The sequence below is a fragment of the Saccopteryx leptura genome, chromosome 6 (assembly GCF_036850995.1).
Source record: "Saccopteryx leptura isolate mSacLep1 chromosome 6, mSacLep1_pri_phased_curated, whole genome shotgun sequence".
Lineage (NCBI taxonomy): Eukaryota > Metazoa > Chordata > Mammalia > Chiroptera > Emballonuridae > Saccopteryx > Saccopteryx leptura.
The window spans coordinates 53,857,701-53,880,184 of record NC_089508.1 but is presented as its reverse complement, the minus strand read 5'-3'; the positions used below and the strand labels follow the sequence as shown (position 1 = coordinate 53,880,184).

General features: G+C 48.3%; 1 protein-coding gene across 1 annotated transcript; it reads right to left on the bottom strand.

The window, feature by feature from the left end:
- Positions 1-6,906: 6,906 nt before the first annotated feature.
- Positions 6,907-21,471, bottom strand: CILP (cartilage intermediate layer protein). Its single transcript, XM_066344482.1, has 9 exons — positions 21,313-21,471; positions 19,626-19,796; positions 17,058-17,150; positions 16,164-16,433; positions 14,779-14,958; positions 14,063-14,377; positions 13,161-13,269; positions 12,357-12,514; positions 6,907-9,974 (listed from the first exon to the last, which is right to left on the bottom strand). The coding sequence occupies exons 2-9, from the start codon at positions 19,711-19,713 to the stop codon at positions 7,591-7,593; spliced, it is 3,597 nt and encodes a 1,198-aa protein (XP_066200579.1). The 5' UTR covers positions 19,714-19,796; positions 21,313-21,471; the 3' UTR covers positions 6,907-7,590.
- Positions 21,472-22,484: the final 1,013 nt, after the last annotated feature.

Genomic DNA, 22,484 nt, shown 5'->3' with positions numbered 1-22,484 from the left:
TCTCTCTCCTCTCTCTGTCTCTCTCTCTCCTCTCTAAAATGAATAAATAAATAAAAATAAATTAATTTTTAAAAATCAATTTAAAAATTTTTTAAAAAAAGTCATTTCAGCCCTGGCCTGTTTGAACAGTGGTAGAGCCTCGGCCCAGCATGTGGATGTCCTGGGTTCAATTCCCAGTCAGGGCACATAGGAGAAGTGCCAATCTGCTTCTCCACCCTTCCCCCTCTTTCTTTCTCTCTCTCTTCACCTCCTGTAGCCAAGGCTCCATTGAAGCAAAGTTGGCCTGGGTGCTCAGGATGGCTCCATGGCCTCTGCCTCAGGTGCTAGAATGGCTCCGGTTACAATGGAGCAACACCCCAGATGGGCAGAGCATTGCCCCCTAGTGGGCTTGCCAGGTGGATCTAGTCAGGCACATGCAAGAGTCTTTCTGCCTCCCTGCTTCTCCCTACTGAAAAATTAAAAAAAAAAAAAAGTTATTTTCGGCCCTGGCCGGTTGGCTCAGCGGTAGAGCGTCGGCCTAGCGTGCGGAGGACCCGGGTTCGATTCCCGGCCAGGGCACACAGGAGAAGCGCCCATTTGCTTCTCCACCCCTCCGCCGCACTTTCCTCTCTGTCTCTCTCTTCCCCTCCCGCAGCCAAGGCTCCATTGGAGCAAAGATGGCCCGGGCACTGGGGATGGCTCTGTGGCCTCTGCCTCAGGCGCTAGAGTGGCTCTGGTCGCAACATGGCGACGCCCAGGATGGGCAGATTATCGCCCCCTGGTGGGCAGAGCGTAGCCCCTGGTGGGCGTGCCGGGTGGATCCCGGTCGGGCGCATGCGGGAGTCTGTCTGACTGTCTCTCCCCGTTTCCAGCTTCAGAAAAATGAAAAAAAAAAATGAAAAAAAAAAAAAAAAAAAGTTATTTTCCCCCCAAAAAAACCATCAGGTAAGATGCTAAAAACAAGTCCAAATATAACCAATCACCATATGTATTTACTAGACTCACTGGTTAAAAGGCAGATTGTTAGATTAGATAAAATAAACTAGTATTCAGCCATAATGCCTCAGCAATCTTAAAAAAGAAGAATAAAGTGGGAGGTATCACACTTCCTGATATCAAGTTATACTACAAGGCCATTGTACTCAAAACAGCCTGGTACTGGCATAAGAACAGGCATATAGATCAATGGAACAGAACAGAGAACCCAGAAATAAACCCACAGCTCTACGGACAACTGATATTTGACAAAGGAGGTAAGGAAATACAATGGAATAAAGACAGCCTCTTTAACAAATGGTGTTGGGAAAATTGGACAGCTACCTGCAAAAAAATGAAACTAGATCACCAGCTTACACCACTCACAAAAATAAACTCAAAATGGATAAAAGACTTAAATGTAGGCCGTGAAACCATAAGCATCTTAGAAGAAAACATAGGCAGTAAGCTCTCCGACATCTCTCAGAGCAATATATTTGCTGATTTATCTTCACAGGGAAGTGAAATAAAAGACAGGATAAACAAATGGGACTATATCAAACTAAAAAGCGTCTGCACAGCTAAAGACAATAAGAACAGAATAAAAAGACAAACTACACAATGGGAGAACATATTTGACAATACGTCTGATAAGGGGTTAATAACCAAAATTTATAAAGAACTTGTAAATCTCAACACCAGGAAGACAAACAATCCAATCAAAAAATGGGAAAAAGAAATGAATAGACACTTCTCCAAAGAGGACATACAGATGGCCAATAGGCAGATGAAAAAATGCTCAACATACTAATCATTAGAGAAATGCAAATTAAAACCACAATGAGATATCACCTCACACCAGCCAGAATGGCGCTCATCAACAAAACAACACAGAATAAGTGCTGGCGAGGATGTGGAGAAAAGGGAACCCTCCTGCACTGCTGGTGGGAATTAAGGGAATCAGAAAAAACTAAAAACTATATAAATCCATACATAGATGGAACATAAAAATGAGACTCAGAGACATGAACAAGAATGTGATGGCAATGGGGGTGGGGGTGGGGGGAGGGGAGGGGCACAAAGAAAACCAGATAGAAGGTGACAGAAGACAATTTGACTTTGGGGGAGGGGTATACAGCACAATCAAATGTCAAAATAATCTGGAGATGTTTTCTCTCAACATATGTACCCTGATTTATCCATGTCACTGCATTAAATTTAATAATAAAAAAAGAAAAAAAGAAAAAGAGGACAAAAATAAATTGAAGAAAAAAAAATCTGTGGTACATCCAAAGGCAGATTAAACAGCGGGCACACTAGGCATGCACCCTGGGCCCCAACTTCTGAAGGGCCCCACAAAACCCCAACTTCACACTTTTTTTCTAATGACACCAAGTTTGGTTTCATATGTGCAATTTTAATATTAATAATACATAATATTTTTTATTTATTTAAAACTATGGTTAACATATATTTTTATTTTCCCTGTCTCTTTTTTTTAAGGAGCCCAATAGTTTCTTCTGTGCCCAGGGCCTCAGCTGACCTTAATGTGCCTCTGGGAACATCTATACAATGAAATACTGCTCAACCATAAAAAAGAAGGAAATCTTACTCTTTATAACTGCATGAATGGATGTGGAGAGTATTATGTTAAGTGAAAGACAAGTACTATATGATTTCACTCATATATGGACTGTAAGGAACAAAATAAATTAACAACACAAACAAGACACATAAGGTTAAAAGTAAAAAGATTTAAAAAGATATACTTACTGCCTGACCAGGTGGTGGCGCAGTGGATAGAGCATCGGACTGGGATGCGGAAGGACCCAGGTTCGAGACCCGAGGTCACCAGCTTGAGCGCGGGCTCATCTGGCTTGAGCAAAAAGCTCACCAGCTTGGACCCAAGGTCGCTGGCTCCAGCAAGGGGTTACTCGGTCTGCTGAAGGCCTGCGGTCAAGGCACATATGAGAAAGCAATCAATGAACAACTAAGAAGTCGCAACACGCAACGAGAAACTGATGATTGATGCTTCTCATCTCTCTCCATTCCTGTCTGTCTGTCCCTGTCTATCTCTGCCTCTGTAAAAAAAAAAAAAAGATATACTGAAGACCCTGGCCAGTTGGCTCAGTGGTAGAGCGCCGGCCCGGCATGTGAAAGGCCCAGGTTCAATTCCTGGTCAGGGCATACAGGAGAAGCAACCATCTGCTTCTCCACTCTTCCCCTTCTCTCTCTCTCTCTCTCTTCTCCTCTTGCAGCCATGGCTCGAATGGTTTGAGCAAGTTGGTCCCAGGTGCTGAAGATGGCTCCTTGGCCTTGCCTCAGGTGCTAAAATAGCTCCATTGCTGATCAATAGAGCAGCAGTCCCAGATGGGCAGAGCACCACCCTGTAGGGGGCTCGCCAGGTGGATCCTGGTCTAGGCACATGCAGAAGTCTATCTCTCAGCCTCCTAGCCTTTCAATAAAAAAAAAAAAATTTAATTAAAGAAAAATATATACTGAGCAAATACCAAAAGAAAGTTGGGAGATACATTATTATACAAAATAGGCTTTAAGACAAAAAAGCATTATGGGAACAAATAACATTAATTATATGGGGGGTAATTTATAGTTGTGAGTACACAAAACAGTTTATTTTAGTATTTTCCATACAAACAACTGTAAACCTACTTTTGCCCCACCCTGTATAACGATAAAAGATTCAACATATAAGAAGACATGAGAATTCGATACATAATAGACATCCATTAAAATAACCTCAAAATAAATAAAGCCTAAATGAGGAATCACAGCGTGAAAATGGCAAGTGCATCACCTAGTGGACAATTTCAGCACACTCCTTCCTGTACTGAACAATTAACAAGTGTGAGTTAATAGTCTTATATAGAAACCTGTACCCAATGATTCATAATAAATTTTCCCCACCACCACCCCGCCCCCACACATGGAAACTGCAAAAACTGACCATGTACTAAATCTTGACGCAAGACTTCAGATTTCAAAGAATAGATCTCATTTGACATATTTAAAATCCCGATACAGGTATTTGAAAATGAAAAACCCTGAACTTCCAGCAAGCCCACAATGATCTGCTCACTGTCCCCTGAAGTATTGACCTTTTGGGGTGTGTCCCCAATTCACCAGGATTCCCTTTCTATGAGAATTGCCCCACCTCCTCAGCAACCTTGGCTAATAGGGCTGCCCTTTATGGCCCACCCCCTGTATGGCCACAGTTAGTTAGACTAGAGGTGGAGCCTTCTTTCAAACTGAGCCAATTAGATTCTCTCTCCAAGAAATCTGGATTTAGGACTGGGCTCTTCTTTGACTTGAGGAAATGCCACCTCTTCTAGGAAGCCAGGGGAATAGAGAAAACTGAGAGGTTCCTGCAGAGAGAAGAGACTGAGAAATAGAGAGAGAGAGAGAGAGAGAGAGAGAGACCGAGAAAGATGAGAGAGAAACAGTCAGAGACTCAATCTGAGAAATAGAGAATATAGGGCAAGACTGAGAGATTGACAGAGAGCAAAAACCACTGAGTGTGAGAAAATAAGAAAATCAAAACCAGAGAGAGTAATGGCCTGGATTCTGACGGCTTTGCACTTCCCAGTTCCAATCCTTCCTCATGTCTGCTAGCACCCAGGTCATTTGTAACCAAAAGCCTTCCACTGCACAGTCCCACCTCTCCTCCTTGCCTCTAGCCAATCCCTGTACTGGAAGTGCCACTCACCCCTGCACTGCCTCCAACTTGGCTTGTCTAAGTTTTCTTAATCTTTCAAAACTCTGTTCTTGTCCTGACATTTTCCTCTATCACTCTAGCTCCCAGAGCTCTCCAAACTAGAGAGAGTATTCTGCCTGGAAAACTTCCTAGGTTAGGAGCAGAAGCAGCATGACTGGCCCTTCCATCTTTCTGCCTGTGCCCTTCCTCCCTGCCACCTGGTGTCCATCCTCATACAGTTCACTCTCAGTAACCGGGTGCTCAGCCAGCATACAACAGGCTGAGACCGAAACCCCAGGGCTTCTCTGAAATGAACGTTTTGTCCATCCAGTGTGCAGAGTCTCCACAGGGGAAGGAAACACCCGGTGAATCATCGGCAGTTTGGTGAAGCAAAGGCATACTGGGAGCTGTGCTCTTAGCCTCACTAAAAACCATGTGAAGGACTTTAGAGATGGTTTAGATTCTAATCTAGACCAACTCCTTTATTAATAATGATTAAAAAATATCTAGCTCTTGGAACATAATTGATATAACATTATATTAGTTTTTAGGTGTACAACCAACTCCTTCATTTATAGGTAAAGAAAATGAGGACCAGGGAAACCAACTGGACCAAACTCATGCAGCTAGCAAGGCAGCACATCTGTCTTTGGGAGTAAGATGCTTAGAAATTAGGTGTCATGAGCTCAACAGTGTTTCTTTATCTGAAAGAGACGTATATGCCATTCCCTCCCAGCCTCCAAGATGTTTCTGCTTGTGCTCCTTGGCCCTGACAGTCACGCCTTCAGCTAATTCAGACCTCAAATTAGAAACCACAAATCAGACCTCCAAGAATTCTCCTCTGACTACCACCCCAAGTGGGAGTGCCATTATGTGTGGCTTATTTTATATACTTATAAAGTTCTACTAGAATCTATGTAAACAGAATTAATTAAAAAAAATAAAGTTCTGTCCACTTGCACACATGTAGCTTGGCATGGAGTAGGCACTCAATAAATGATGAGTGAAGAAAAAAGTCAGGTACCAGTTGCCACCTGCTGGAGTCCATTTATTCCGACCCTCAGTGTAGAACAGAAAGGGAAGGGCCCAGTGAGTTCATCTTTTTCAGCGCCCCTCTCAGTGAGTGGGAAGGTAACTAGGTGGTCAGATGAAAGCTGTTCGCATTGGCTCCTGAGGCAGTAAGGCATCTGTGCTGCAGATAGCTAATCACTGACTCTCAGCAGGGACAGTCACACCCCACCCCGGGCAGTCAGTGAGAGCCGCTCCCTGGGAATCCTAGTCTGGAAGTGAGTCAAAGAGCAATCACAAGGCGACTAGGCCCCAGCCCTGCATGTGCTCACTTTCTCAGAGGTCATAGGGAAAGGGTGCTCAGCCAGAGAAATTTCTAATTGATTATGAACCAAACTCCTGGGAGCTGGGCAGATGCTGATCCAAGAGTACAAATCCAGTCCAGGGCAGAGGTGGACAAAGGAGCTGCAATGAGTCAGCCAGGAGATCAAGGAAAGCTTTCTGTCCCGGATAATAAATGTCTGCCAATCCCCATGGCCTCTTCCTGACAGATTCTGGAGGGATTGGGAGAGGGGCAATCGGTGCATCCCCCTGCCTTGGCTGTTGATGCCTCTAAAATCACTCTGGCACTATTCACCAGTCTCTGATTTACTATTTTAAACCAAACACCTTTTCTAAAAACAAAACCCTATTCATTTGGAACAGTTGTTTTACTCAAGGAACAGGGGCTGTTACACAGTAGAAATCTGGTGTCTGGAAAAGCTGGGTGTATTTAGAATAGAATAGCCTGGGAATAAAAGAAAAAGAGAAAGCCCATCATTTCTGAATGAGGTCAGCCAGCCCAGCTGGAGAAGGCAGCAGGCTGTGGGGGGTTGCTGAAAGACCACTTGGCCAGCTGGCCAGACCCTGGGCCAAGCCATTGTATAAGCTCCCCAGTATTGGAAAGAAAGAAAAAAAAATTGGGACGTGTTTAGCTGTGCTCAGGAGCCCAGAACATGCTCATAACTCCAGGAATCTCTGCTCTTCCCTGGAAGTGGAAAATATGACCCATGAGAACAAACTTGATCGTGGAGTGTGTGTCTAATTCCCCGGCCTTGTCACTTAGAGGGGGCAGTGGCTCACGCCACCTTATGATTGCTTTCCAGAGTCCCCTATGTCTCCCCAAGCAGCTGGCTTGCTTTAATCATTAAAAGACAGGACAGCAGTCTCAAAATCAAGTACAAAATGTGCATTTATTGACATCTGCTCTGGGCTGTACTGGGCTTCTAGCAAGAACAAAAGCAAATGTAAAGGGAAACATGTTAATGTCATTAGCAGCCTGGTACAGTCATGGACACGAGATGTTTTTTCCAGACTTGGTAGAGAACTATGATTATCCTATATTCAATAGCTTAACATTAAATGTGCACTACAGTCCCAGATTCCGCAAAGAAATAACTTATTTACATTTCAAGTAAAAATATTGGAGTTTATTCCTTTATTTCACCATCATTTATATCTGAGCTGTGATGAAGACCTTACGTACCATGAAGCAAGACCAGGAAATATACTTTATATTGATTATTTGATCTTCAATTTCAGATTATCATTATCACAAAGGTGGGCAAACCACGCAAAAAGAAAAGAAAGGATATTTCCATTGAAGGTACTATACGAAAAACAGTCAAAGCCACAGAGTTTGCCAATGACCAATTTCTGGTATTTCTTTCAAAGAACAGATCAAAGGGGCCTTATTTTGCCATTTGGGAGGCTACATGCCAATCAGTATCACGGGACAAAGTAAGTAAAGACATGAAGAAACAAACAAGCCAATTGCACCAGAACAGATGTGCTTAAATTAACCGAGTGACAGTTTGTACTTCAGTCTCACAATGGCTGTCACGTGAGGTGGGGGGAGAAGAGAAGTACCACAAAACTCAGTTGTTCAGAGGCTGCTGAGCAACCCCAGGCAATCTCAGAGAGGCCACTCCTCCAAGCCTGCGCTGGCCAGGCCGGCGCTGGCCACTTCTACTTGCCCGCTGCTGCCTCCCGGAGGGCACTCTTCCTCTGACAGTGCCGGAGGCAGGGGACCGGACCGGGGCGCTTTGGAGGTACTGGAAGGCACTCTGGCGACCCACCTGCCTCTCTATGCAGTTAAAGGTGAGGGCCACTCCCACGTTGCTCTTCATGATTCTGGAGGAGCCATCGGATGTGCCATCAAAGCACCGGCCAAGTGCGATCTCCTTGGCCACACGAGGGTCCTGGTCAGTGACAGTGTAGATTCCATAGTTATGGCCTAGTGGATCCAGGGGTGCCAGCATGGTGTACTCACTGGTGTCATTGTTGACTGCCAGTGGTAGGTGGTTGACCAGATATTCATGCAGCATGGAATTTACACTGACTTGGTGGCAGCTGCCTTGCGGGATGATCTTTACTAGAGTGCGGTCCACACGATCCTGGTCGTAGAGCATCCCACTGCACTTGAACTCCACACAAGCAGATGAGATATTGGCCTGGTCCCTGTCCCGTGTACTTTTCACATCCCGGATCCCATACAGCTTCCCCACAGTTTGTCGGTGGGTGCCCCCCATGTTTCGGGATCGCACATTCACCTCTATTGGCCCTACAATCTTCACCTTAATGTAGCAGGCTCTGAACTCCATTGGCTTGGGCCACCAGGTCAGGTAGTCTTCAGTCCAGCTCATGGGGTCATCCTCATTGAAGGGGACAGTGTTGTAGTCATACCGATCCCCCTCAATCTGATAGAACCGGAAGTGGGCCGCACTGGGCGGTGCCTCCTCGCATGCCCGGAGGTTCTCAAAGGCATAAATGGGCCCATTGCTCTCCTCGGCTGAGTTGGGCCTTGGCTTGGCCATGCTGATTTGGAAGGCTGTCTTCTTAACCCGTGGGTCCTCATGGTCTGTCCGACGGTACTTGAGTTTGTTGAGGTAGGGCTGAGGGACACCAATTGCATTTGGGTTGAATTTAGGAGAAGACGCCACTGCTTCCAGTTCTTCCCCACCCAGGCTTGCCAAGACATAGGCAGAGTAGGCATCAGGGGACTGGTCATCACAGAAGGCAGGCAGACAGGCCCCATTGGGGCCTGTGATGACACTGTCAAAGCGGCCCCAGGCCCTGGGGTTGGATGAGAAGCCAGTCCTGGGCTCCAGATTGATCACAGAGACCACAACCCCCTGGATCTGTTCACTGGGCAAGAACCTCTCACTCCTGTAGGCTCTCACTTTGATAAAGCACCTCCTGCTTTCAGGGACATCCAGGTTAAAAAGCCTCCTCTCTCGGATCTCCATGTTGCCCACCAGGAAGGTTCTCTCTTCTCTTTTGTTCCGCCTTTGGCTTTCAAATTTGAAGTCACCTTCCTCCTCCCACAGCCCCGTGTCTGGGTTGAGAGACCAGAGTTTCATAGTGGGCACATGCTCTGGCATCTTGACTTGGGTCGAGTCAAGATGAACCTTCACCTTGCCAACATGAAGTGACTCGGAGGTTGCCTCATCTCTGAAGTCCACAGAGAACATGCCATATGTCCGAAGAGGGAAGGTGTCTCCTTCATCATTGATAAAGTTCAGGTCACTCTGGGCAGCTGTGGCTGTGGAAATATTGCGGGGATCCAGGAAGGTCACACTAGCCTTTACTTTTCCTGTGTAGGGCTCCCCGTTTGGCTTGTAGAAACTCTTGTATGGGATCTCTAGCTCAGCCACAGGGTCTTCACCATCCACCTCCCCCAAAGGGATAATGTTGGTGTCCATGGCCTCCAAGGTGATGGGCTCCTTCCGTCGAAGCATTTTGATCTCATGGAAGACGGCACTCCCCTTCTTATTGAAGGGCAGCACTTTGGTGGTGTTGACGAACTTCTGCAGCCTGTCCACAAATGTGAGCACCAGCCTCTCAGTGTCCTGGGGAATGTGGAGGGTGAAAGTGCCCTTGTAGCCAGTCATGCTCACGCGGGTGTTCCCCATGTACACGTGGCCAAAGCGCATAGGTTCCCCGTTGTCGGCAGCGCTGACACGGCCCCGCACAATACTCCGTGTCTCTGTGCACCTCTGGCAGTTACACTCCTTGGCCACCTTGGTGGGCAGCGTGTACCCACTGCACTGGATCTCCCTCTCCTCCATTTTGGAGATGCCACAACAGTACTCCACAGCATCCCGGCACCTGATCCCATTATCCTGCTGCCCTGCACAAGTCTTGACAGGGCAGCGGCCCACATCATAGTAGAAGGAGTTGGTAGCATTCTGGAAGCAATCATGGGGTAACCGAATAAGGTAGCTCTCAGGGGTTGGGTTGCAAGGAGTCTCATCAAGGGCTGTGGAAGGAAATGATGTAGCGATTAAATGTAAGTTCACATCCTACACAAAGGGTACATTAACCTCACCTCTGCAGTGCTGTATGATTTTCAAAGTACTTGCATATCCATGATCCTGATTCTCACCAAATTCTGAGGAAGATGGAACAGCAGCTGCTAATCCCATTTTATGCATGGAGAAATGGAGTTGATTGCTGAGACCACTGAAGTAATGACTCTCATTGGAGGTGATCTGAAACTCTGTGAGGGTGTGTTGAGTTACCACCCAAACTGGGCAGCTACTGGCACATAGTGGGTGGCAGAATTGCTGTTCTTTTACATATCCCACTAGACCAGGGGTCTCAAACTCAACTCAGCATGTGGGCTGCAGAGCAAGATCACAGCCGTTCGGCGGGCCGCACTAGGTCTACAAAAGGCAACTGTTACGCAACACTTTTCTCACTGCAGTTGAAAACAAAAAAAAATCAGTACAACAAGCACAATCGTACATGCAGTTTACTCAGTGTCACAAAACGACCAGAAACTGTAGTTCGCATCACAACTGCTGTTAACTAAGCTAATATCTAGCTAGGATGCTAGAGAAATGAAAAATACAAGTAGGCCCCTAGGCTTACTTAATTTTATCCAAAATATTTTGAACTTCGTGGATTAGTCTGCAGGCCGCACAAAATTGTTCGGCGGGCCGCATGCGGCCCGCAGGCCGCGAGTTTGAGACCCCTGCACTAGACATTCGGGGGAGAAACCTGTTTAAAATGATCAGAGCCTAGAATTCTTTTTACATGGTTTAACCATACATTGAATTTTTTTTAATGCAACTACCATAAAAATCAAGCTAAGATTGTACTTTGCTTAGCCTAAAAAATTACCAAGAATCATTCCTTGTCTCAGAAAAATCATGTACCTACAACCTTACCCAAGAATGGTGAACCACCAAAAGATATCCCTGTATCCATCAGTATCTGCAGCTGTCATGTTCATAATGACTGGATTCAAGTGCAGGTGTCTGACCTCTTGCTGGCATTCTTGTGTAATTATGCCAAAGCCTTTACATATTGAAATATAAACTATTCTGTACTAAAATTATTTTCTTTTTATTTCTCCTTCATGGTACAGTTTGGGCTGTATGCGGGTCTACATGGCAATTATATGTAGTTAACTAATTATCTATAACTTTAACCAGAATAAAAAAAATATTTTTTTACTTCTGAAATGTTACAATTGTAGAGTATTAGATATAACTGTGACAGATGGGGAGCACTGGTATCATGGGTCGGGAACCACAGCTGACTGGGCTCTACTCTTGCCAAGGTCCAAATGTCCCGTGTCTTGAGGTCTGTTGCTCAACTTTCTTGGAGTCTGTAAAATATTCTAGAATCCTTCTAATAAATTTTCTCTTCCTCTGCCTTTTGTTTGGTTTTGTTTAGGCCAATTACTAAGCTCTCCTCCTCCTCCCTCACTTTCCAAGTACAGGTTCCTGATTGGATTTGGCCTCAAGTCTTTTCCGGCTCGAGCTCACCCTTGGAAGCCAGCTCTAATCAGTCCCCCTTTCCTGTAAAGCCCCCTCAGTTTTCCACTCCTGTGCCTTTGCTCACACTGGGCCCCTCGATCTGGAACTCCCCCAACCTCCATACACACATTCTCTGGCCATTCTTTAAGGCCAAGTGTTTACAACTTTGGCACTTGGGGAAGCTTTAAACTGTGCGTACCCAGGCTACCTCCCAAGTCAAGGAAATCAGACTCCCTGGGGGTACAACCAAGGCGTCAGTTTTGGTTTTGTTTGTTTGTTTTCATTTTAGATTTTTGAAATTTATTTATTTATTTTAAAGAGAAGAGAGAGAGAGAGAGAGAGAGAGAGAGAGAAGGAGGGGCAGGAAGCATCTACTCCCATATGTGCCTTGACCAGGAAAGCCCAGGGTTTCGAACCGGTGACCTCAGCGTTCCAGGTGGACACTTTATCCACTGCGCTACCACAGGTCAGGCTTGTTTGTTTGTTTTTTAAACCAAGCAGGTGATCCCACTGGGCAGGCAAAGCTAAGAACCACTATTTAACCCCAGCTGAAACTCTGCTCCCTCAAGCAGCCACCATGGTCAGTCCTATCTGGAAGGTCTCTGTCTCTCATCTGTAGAGTCCACGGCCTCTTATCTCCTGTTTCAGCTGCATTTCTCTATCTCCACTTGTCACTTATTTACGATTCTTTGCCTCTCCTAGGGTGGCAGGCAACTCTGTGAGAGTAGGACTGTGGTCTGTGACATCTTTGTGTCCCAGAGGGCACAGCACTGTACACAGCACAGAAACGCTAGAGTTTTTACTGCCCAGTTATGCCCACTGGGTGCTCCCCGGTCCTGCAGTAGGGGGCTCCCCAGGAACCCTGACAGGCTTACCGATGACAGTGAGCTGGGCGACTTGGGACTTGACAGCCCCAGCGTCACTCTGGGCCTTGCAGAAGTACTCCCCGGTCTGGTCCCGCTGCAGGTTCTTCAGCATCAGCTTGCTCTCGTGCATGTAGAGGGAGGGGTCCAGCAGCGTGTTGTTGTGGTACCTGCGAGGGATGAGGGGGTGCAGCCTGAGGGGGCAGTGCCAGGTGGTAGATGCCAACGCTACCTTTCACGCCGCCCACCCTAGAGCAGTGCCTGGCCTGGGCGTCAGGGGACTTGACTGAGTCTCAGCCCCAACACTCACTGGCTATGGATCCTTGGACAGATCATCTTACCTCTCTGAGCTTCAATTCCTGATCAATAAAATGAGGGCAGTGATTCCTAGCTTGACATCACAGAATTGTTGGAAGAGTCAAACAAGATAATGGCTATAAAATATTTGTGAAGGGTAAAGGACTCATAGCCATTGCGACCTTGTTTGCCTTTGTTGGGGAAGCAGGATTGAAGAACCTCCACTGTCCTAAGGACATGCAAGTCAGGGTCCAGAGACCAGAGCTGCTTGGTGGGGACCCCAGCTTCGAGAATAGCACAACAGGGCTTGCTGGTTGTCTGGGTGGCCTCAACCCTGCTGGCCCTCACATATAAGTGCCAACTTCCAGGCTCTGCACCAGGGCCCAACTTGTAACTTTGTTCTGTTCTGTTATGATTAGTAAGTTCGGTTAGTGTTATGATTAATAAGACCGGATCGAGTGCAAGAAAGCTCCGGTTGCCCAGAGGAGAATCCGGCAGGGTAGCTGGCAGAATACTCACCAGAAGTACTTGTCTGGACTGGGCTTCCCTGTGGCCTTGCAGCACAGGGCCACACTCTGCCCGGCTCTTCGGGCTTTTGTCTCGGGGTTCTTCACAATGTATGGAGTCTCTGGGACAGAAGATGAGAAATGGTGTTTAGTTTTCCTTTGTGACAGGTTCTCCAGAGCCTTGCTCCCTCAGGTTCTTTGACAAATGTTAAAATTGTATGACTTTACATACACCCCACCCCACACCCCACTTGCCATTCTCTGAAGGTCTTAATTAGGATTTTGATCCAGAATGGGGTCCACCCCTTCCACCTCCTCAGCCTAGGACCTGCTCCCATGGTGTCTCGGGCACCATGTAGGTGAGGCAACGGAGAACCAAAGGGGGATCTTGCGCCAGCCACAATTCCCAAGCACTGCCGTTGGGACAGGGCTGGCTGTTTTAAATAGTGCAATATTGCTATTCTGCTGCCTCCGGCAGAATTTTCTGACCATTTTGTACAACTTCTGAATACCCCCAGCCTCCCTCTTTCTGACCTCCACACCTCACACAGTGTTGTAATGACTATTTTAGATAAGGTGGCCCAGGAAAGAACTCATCTGAGGGAGCAAGCCATGCCAATATTTGGGCAAAGAACATTCCAAACAGAGTATATAGCAAATGCAAAGGCCCTGAGTCAAGGGTGTGCCTGTGTGTTTGAAGAATAGATAGGACATTGTAGCTAGAGTAGAGTGACACAGTAGGGGCAGAGGGGAGGATAATGGAAGAGCAGAGAAGTAATGGCGGGGGTAGGGGTAGGGAGGAAGCAAGATAATATTGGGCCTTGTGGGTCATGGTAAGGATTTTGAGTTTTACTCTGAGCAAACTGGGAAACCCTTTATTTAAAAATCCAGCCCTACCCTAAAGAACTCAAATACCTGCCCTCATGAACTCTTCATTGATGGTGGCTGACTTCAGGCTGGTCTTGGGCATTGTGAACTTGATGGGAACAAACTTGGGCTTTGTAATCTTCAGAGTGCTTCTGCCATCTGGGCATAAGCCAGGGACTCGGAATCTCCCATTTCTGTCTGTCCGGGTCAGTGGCTTAAGCGTCTTGGTCAGCAGGTAGACAGTGGCCCCTGAGGCTGGGGCACCCCCAGGGAGGGTGACAGCCCCATGCAGCACAAAGTCCTGGCACATGCAGGCATCACAGTCAGCATTCACCTGGCCCATGGGGCAGATCAGGTCACAGGCTGTGGAAGAAGAGGCCACATCAGGAGAGCTTATACGGATTCTGGCCTTCCTGCAGCCACAGCTCAGCCTATGGACTCACATGTGCTTCTCTCTTACTTAGGACTTTGTTACCCTTCCTTATTAGCCTGCATGACTAATTCCTACCCATCTTTCAGGACTTACTTAGCTCAGGACACCTCCTCTAGGAAGTCCTCTTTGATTCCTCTAAGCTATAATAATGAACCCAGTTCTGTGCTTCCGCATAATCCCCTATATCCCCCCATCAGAGTACATAATAGATGCTCAGTTAATACTTGGTAAATGAATGAATGGCTCCATCTCAGTATGACCCTCTAACCTATTCTAGGCAGCTTCAGCCTCTGCCCCACACCCTGCCCAGTAGCAGGAGAAAGAGTAGTACCTGTACAGGCGTGGTCCATGCAAAGCCGACCCTCCTCAGTGGCCTCACTGCACAGTGACATTGTCTCCACCAAGCAGGTGCGTGTTCGGGTCTGGACCCCAGTGTGCCCACAGGCAGCAGAACACTTGCTCCAGGGAGACCATGAGCTCCAGATGCGGTCTGTGTCTCTGCGCAGGGATCCTGCAAAGCAGGGTCAGCAGACAGTCAGACTTCCCTCCCGAGGGGCCTCTGTCAGGAAAGCTGACCCTAAACCTGGTTTTTCTCTGAGAGCAGGGCTTCTATTTACATTATAGATGTCACTGATATTCATATTTACTGCAATGATCTTTCCAACAGATGGAAGTTAAGAGTCTTGAGGAAGTGGTGTCTCTAACTTGCACAAAGACACCATATGGACTAGAGGTGGCCCTGAGAGGGACTTGTTGGCTAAGCACTGGGACTTTGATATGCTGTCACAGGCTGTGCAGGGCCAGCACCATCTTCTCTCTCCACCAATGTGGAAACAGCCACCAGGGCCTGGGACTTCAGTGATTCAAACATCACCCTCCTCTGGTCTGAGGCCTGTGTATAAGAATCAGGACCTCAAACCTTGCCCGGGAACCTTGCACAGCCTCCCCTCCCACTCCAGGTGACCGCCACGGCCACCCTGGCCTGCAGGGTCAGGCTGTGTGCACTGGAGGAACCCCAAGAGGGGAGGATGCCCATCACAGTGGGCAGGCCTGCAGCTGGCTCTGTATTACCCAGTGTGGGAGGAAGGATGTGTGTAAAGAGCATAAACTTTTGGACTCTGCAAATACAGACAAGGGTTCAAACCCCAGCTTTCCACTTACAGCTGTGTAATCAGGCAGTTATCCAACCTTTCTGAACGTGGAGTAACTTGTCAACTAGAGATTCCTCACAGGTCAGTTGTAAAGTCTGAGTGATGTAGATAACTAGCACAGTGTCTGGCACATAGGCACTAAATAGAAACTAACACTCAGTGAACATTCCCCTGGGTTAAGCACTCTGTAATCATTACCATATTTAATCATTATATAAAAAAAAAAAACCTCTGAAGATTTACTAATATAACCCCTGTTGTACATGTGAGAAACCTGAAGCTCAGAGAGCTTCAGAAAACTTGCCTAAGGAATACAGTTCAGCTGGCAGGCGCGGGGTTGGGACCAAGCAGCCAGCTTCCAAGCCTGTGGCTTTCGCCACCATGCCACACGCACCCAGAGAAGTGGATTGGATGGAGAGCACCCAGAAACACAGAACACTGTTGGGAAGATGACGGCTATCACGACACTAGTAGGTTATTAGTAGGGAGCCAAAGCATGTGTATGTGTGATATCCAGAGTTCCCATGGCCAGAGCAGGCAGGGGGTGGGGGCCGTTCAGGCTCACCTGGCCGGCAGAGGAAGCGCACAGTGTAATTGGAGCAGTTCTGGCCGGGCCGCTGCTCCCTGTTGAGGCACCAGAAGCCCTCCTGAGGACTGCCATGGACCACCTGGCCAGTGCTGCCTGCAGGTATCCAGTCAGTGGTCCGAGCCTCCAGCCGCAGGGGCCGAGCACACACACGGTCCCCATAGTAGAAGTGAATCGCATCCAGCCGCTCGAAGTCACCCTGCCCGCCTGGGTGATCAATGTTGAACCACGTTGTCCACTCGCCAAGACCTGAGAGATGGAGCCAGGTGAGGCAGGAGCCGGACCCTGGAGCCCCAGGTGAGCTCCATTCCCTTTTCCTGCTCAACCCCTGGGAGTCAGCCCTGTATCATCGTGCTTTCACCCAACCCCCATCATAGGTCTCAGGGCCCATAGGATTTGTCTCTCCAGTATCTCTTCAGTCTCCCGCCCTTCTGCACCCCCCCACACACCCCACCCTCGCCCGGGGCTCCATTAAAGCCCTCAGTTTCTCTCTCAAGATTCCCCCTGACCCCATCCCATCCCCACCCCTCCCGACACAACAGTCAGGGCGAGCTCTCTATATATGGCTTGACCACACACTCGCAGCTTTAACTCCCTTGGCCAGAACTGAAGTTGCTATGCGCTGGCCCCTGCTATCTCTCTACCCTCATCTCCCCTTTTTCTCCCCACCTGCCTATGCTGTGGCCCCAGCTAACCCTACAGCATTCCTGAAATATATCAGGCAGCTTCATGATTCTGGATTAGGTCCCTCTGCCTGGACAAAGATGTAGGCCAAATGCCTTGTAAAAGTGGGTTTCTATGCAACCCTGACATCGAGTCCAAGCTCAATAAACACACCCTTTGTGACCACTCCTAGTTCCAGCCACAACTCACTCTCCAGAGGATCCTCAGGCTTGGCAAAGTTGCTGAGGGTCCTCTTTCCAGGTTGGACTCTTCTTACAGACTGGGTCAGCATCATCTGCCTCCCTGAGGGACAGGAGGAGAAGTGAGAGGCCAGAACTGTCAGACACCCTGCTGGGCCCTGCTACTAGCCTCTCCAGATGCAGGGAAGCGGTGTGATGTGGTAGATGGAGCATAAGCACAGAACATGTGTTCAAATCCCCATTCTGCCACTTACTGGCTGTGCAACCTCATAAAAGCTTAATTCCTCTAAATCTGTTTCCCCATAAAATAGGACCGCATTATAATCACTACATCATAGAGCCCCGGGCATATTCAGGGTGATAATGAGCGTAAAGTGAGCTAGAATGTAGAGCAGGGGTCCCCAAACTTTTTACACAGGGGGCCAGTTCACTGTCCCTCAGACCATTGGAGGGCCGGACTATAAAAAAACTATGAACAAATCCCTATGCACACTGCACATATCTTATTTTAAAGTAAAACCCAAAACGGGAACAAATACAATATTTAAAATAAAAAACAAGTAAATTTAAATCAAGAAACTGACCAGTATTTCAGTGGGAACTATGGGCCTGCTTTTGGCTAATGAGATGGTCAATGTGCTCCTTTCATTGACCACCAATGAAAGAGGTGCCCCTTCCGGAAGTGCAGCGGGGGCGAGATAAATGGTCTCAGGGGGCCGCATGTGGCCTGCAGGCCGTAGTTTGGGGACCCCTGATGTAGAGCATACTTAACAAATGGTCATTCTCTTTTTGCTCTTGTTCTAGAAATAGATCTTTGGATGGTGTGTAGCAGCCAGTGGGCGGGAGCTCCGACATTAGGGCCTGGGCCTGTCCTTACCAGAACAAAACCTTATTTTCCCAATCTATAAGATGGAGATATTAATTCCCACCTCCCAGGGTGACCTGTTTGGCACAAGATGTCTATGAAGTAACACAAGGGAATGTCTCTAAAGTATATGAAGATTGAGAGCATGCTTTGCCACTTAACACTGTGCGACCTTGGGCTCGGTACTTAACTCATCTGACCCCTGTTCTCTCATCATAAATTGAGGATAATAATAGTTCCTGCCTCAGAGAATTGTGGGGATTAGATCAGCTCAGTCACAAAATCCACTTAAAATAATGCCTAGTACATAGTGCTCGCTGTGAATAAGCATTAGCAACTCCTGTTAGCTCAATGCCTGGACAGTACATGCCCATTTTCCTTCCATTGGCAAGGTTTGGCTTTGGGAGTCCACCCTCCCTATAAAAGACTTATTTGCCCAATTAGGGCAGTAGTCCTCAATTTTCTGACCCTAGAGTGGCAGGGGCTGCCTGAGGATGGACACAAAGCAGCTTCCAGCCCCACCCCACCTGAGGCTGGGTTGGGGCTCCAGAATGGGAAGGGAAAGTCGAGCAGAGGGCTGCAAGAGCTTTGAAAAGCAATTAACCCTCATGTGAGGAGCCAAATCAGAATTCTCTGCCATTTAATTGGGGTGATAGGAGCTCTTTTAATCAGATGACTCTGATTTGCCCTCAGATGGTTGAATTTTAATCATCTGCAGAAGCAGCAGCTGTCAGAGTGAGCAGAGCAAGGCAGGAGATGGGCATACACAGGGTTGGGCAAGACTCTGAGCCGGCCTTTGTTCCTGCATCTGCGATCACAAAGCCTGTAGGGCATGCGGTTTTAAAAGAGGGGTTTGAGCTTCTTTTTCTTTACCTAAGTATTTGGTTAGAAATCAGGAGAGAAAGGGAAGATGCAAGAGGGGTATAGAGCAGCGGTTCTCAACCTGTGGGTTGTGACCCCGACGGGGTCGCCTAAAACCATCGGAAAATACATAATGCATATCAGGTGTTTACATTCCGAATCATAACTGTAGCAAAATTACAGTTATGAAGTAGCCACCAAAATTATTTTTTGGTTTGGGGTCACCGCAACATGAGGAACTGTATTGCGGGGTCACGGCATTAGAAAGGTTGAGAGCCACTGGTATAGAGGATAGAGCCGGGAGCTCTGACACCTAGAAGCCTAGGACTGTCCATTAAGCAAATCCTCTCCACTTATTCCTTCAAGAACTCAGTGTCACCAGAGGATGGGGTCAGAGGACAAGGGAACAGGAAGGGGTTGTAGTGTCTGAAATTTGGCTGCAGGGTTTAAATAAAATTGAGCTTTAAGCCAAAATAATTTTTATGAAACCAAAACCAGATTGAACCCCAAACCTGCTTCTGAGAACTCAGTGATCCCTTGCGATTTCCTTTTGCTTTGGTTGCCAGGAAGCTCAGACCTAAATTTATCACTCAGGGCTGGTAGCCCTCTTATCCTTTTTCCTCCCTCTCCATGACAGCTCATTCTTCTTCTCATTTAAAAGATTCTGTTCTGTGAGTTTTAATATTGGGAACTATCTCACATCCCTTGGAGAAACAAGCAGGGCATAAATTCTGAATAAATCTCTAAACCAGCCTCAGGTCTTAAGGCAGATGCATAGTTGAGTCCCAAACCAGACAGGACTCTACTATGTCAAGTCGGGGATTTGGAGGACAGCAGATACTTAGCCTGTACCCAATACAGAGGTGACCTCCACGACCAGGAAAAAGAACATCCAGGCCTTGGTCCCCATCATCTTTCCCCCAGACCCTGTGGGGAACATGACAGAAGATGGGTGAGGGTGCTTCACAGAGTCAGGTCGTCCCTGGAACGTGGTCCCCTAGGAAGCTTCTCGGATCCAATAACCTGCGAAAAAAAACAAAGCTTGTCAGGTTTTACATTTTTCAGTCAGAATTATTTCTTGACCTATCAAGGGTGGAACGGTGGATAGAATGAAGTCTATGGAAGTCGACAACTGCCAAAGTTGCAAACGCAGGCCGCTGGGGAGGTGCAGAGACTCAGAATCTGAGTTCAGATGAGGTGGACCTGGATTCACACCCTGGGGCCAGGCATGAGGGCCCCACATCGAAATGGGGCACAAGGGAGAGAGAGTATGTTCCTTGCCAATGAGGAGGGGCCCAGCTCATTCCCAGCAACCTCTGGTTGACTCATTAATCACTTCTAAGACCTGGGTGTGGGGGCATGTTTTGATACCCTTTGGTAGGGCTCATACTCTTGCACAAAGGGGCTACATATCAAGGCCGTGAAGCCCCAGCTCCAACTACAATGGCCTCTCACAGGGCAGGCTAGCAGGAAGGCACGGATGCTTTAGACATACCACCTCCATGAACACATTCCCAGATGTGCACGGGCTGCAGCTGGAACACATTTCTGGCTTCTTTGTTTGGGGTCTGGCTGGGAGTTACACAGCCAGGAGCCCACTGAAGGGGAGCAGGGGGGCTGTATTGTGACAGTCCAGGGCTCCCCAATAACTTCTGTCTATGAGTTAGAGGTTGCAGGAGCAGGAAGAGGAAAGCAGCAATAAGGACAAGGGCCTGTGGGGCGTGGCCCAGGCTCCTGTTCATTTCTGTCTCTCTCTCTTTCTCTTTCTCTCTCTCTCTCTCTCTCTCTCTCTCTCTCTCTCCAGAGCTCTGGTCAACCCAGAATCTGACCAGTTTTTAGAGATTTAAAAGTGGTTCCCTCCTACCTCCAAAGTCAGGGTATGGTAAAAGGGGGTTGAGTCCTTCTTTCTAGAAAAAAAGATTCGATAGTACTTAGCTGTACTTCCAGGGGAAGAGCAGACCAATCCTACATCACAGACCATCTAGCTCTAAGCCTGTTCTCCCCACCACCAGCTGTTCCTCAGCCCAGGAACAGAGGCACGGGCATTCCTAAGGTCTCCAGCTATTGTGTATCTTACCCCAAGCTCCGGCTCCGAGCAGGGAGCGGAGTGCTCTGTGGGCCTGCACGGCATTCAGTCTGAGGCCGCTGCGGACTGCCCGGGAGGCCAAGGTGGCTTGAGGCACCTTGTGGAAAAACCATTTCCCATCTGGCAGCCCACAGAAGTTTCCTCAGCATATGCTCTGCGGGGTAGGCCCCCCGTCCCACGCTCCTCAGAACTCTCACACACAGCAGGCTGGCTGACCGCAGGGAAGAAGCAGGGTGCTCAGAGGTACAAACATCCTGACTGGGGTCGTTTGAGGGCCCCTGATCTAAGATGGGGGAAGGAGAGGACTTTGGGTCAATGGGGGGAAAGAGAGAACTCCAAAGCAGAAAGGGGTTCTCCTGTGGGGAAGCTCAGATTGGTCAGGGGAGGGCAGGAGTGGCTGAGCTGGGCAGTGGGATGCAGGGATGAGGCGAGGAGAATGGGAGTGGAGCTCACCGTGTCCTGAGCCGGACTCCTCAGCTGGGGGGTCCAAGTCTTCGTCTCTCCAGCGGTCCAGCCTCTGGGCCTTATATAGCACAGCTGGTGGCTCAGCCTGTGGCAGTGCGCCACGGGAAGCGGCCGGCCGCGAAACCAGATCTGAGCATGAGGAAGCTCAGCCTCTCTCTCCCCTCCCCACATCCCAGGCAGCTCCCAGAGGCTGGGATTTCACTTCCAGATCCTTAGGGGAAGATGCCGCAGGGCCTGGTGATGGGCCAAGTGAACAGACAGGCCTGAGGTTCCAGAGGCCAGAACAGAGAGGTGGGTGGGGAGCTGGGGTGGGCACTGGGAGCAGCCCTGGGAAGGGGCCAAGGGGAATTGTATATCTGGGCAGGCTTTCACGGCTCAGGGGGTGGTGCGCTCTTGCCTAAGCTTTGCTTGCTGATCCCCACATTCCCCTGGCCATGGCCTGCTCATGCAGAGAAAGGACTTTGTTGATTTTATCACATACTCCAAACTCTTTTAGGCACACAGGCCACCTGACCTTTTAGCGGGGGGTGCCTGGTTGGAATTGGACAATTACTCAGCTTCTCTGACCTCAGAAGGGAGAAGGGACAAAGGAATTGTGGGACACAGGATGTCACCCGGTGAGAACAGCTCTTCCGTGGCCCTACTTACTTTTATCTGGGTGCCTGTCTGTGCCCATTGGACCCCGGAGCCCCTGCATGCAGACTCTCTGAGACCCTGTGCTGGTCTGTGGTGTGTGTCTGGCTCTGGGTATAAGCACCCACCACCACATGGACAGCCAGCCTTGCCCATAGTGTGGCGTAAGCAGCTGCCTGTGCTTCGGGACTTCAACCACCTCCACCTCAGCATGAGTTTGTCTGTTGTCTCAGGCAATGGTTCTACAATTTTCACATTCTTCAGAATCCTCTGTAAGGCTTCTTAAAACACAGATTGCTATGCCTCACACCCAGAGTTTCTGACTTAGTAGGTCTGAGGGAGGCCAGAGACTTTGCATCTCTAAATGTTCCCAGGTGCTACTGATGCTGCTGATTCATGGACCACACAAGGAGAGAGTTCCAGCCGGAGGCAGAAAATGGGGAGGGGGTACAAATGGGGCTGGCAGGGCCTGCCTCCTGTCCCAGGCTGATCGGGCCTAGGCTGAGCGTCCTGCCTCATGCCAGGGT

Excerpts from the sequence above, each read along its gene's own strand:
- CILP (XM_066344482.1), bottom strand. The coding sequence starts at position 19,713 with ATGTTCCCCACAGGGTCTGGGGGAAAGATGATGGGGACCAAGGCCTGG. Across the intron at positions 14,378-14,778 it reads CATGGACCACGCCTGTACAG|CCTGTGACCTGATCTGCCCC; the intron begins GTACTACTCTTT and ends CTTCTTCCACAG. Across the intron at positions 12,515-13,160 it reads AGTCCAGACAAGTACTTCTG|GTACCACAACAACACGCTGC; the intron begins GTGAGTATTCTG and ends CATCCCTCGCAG.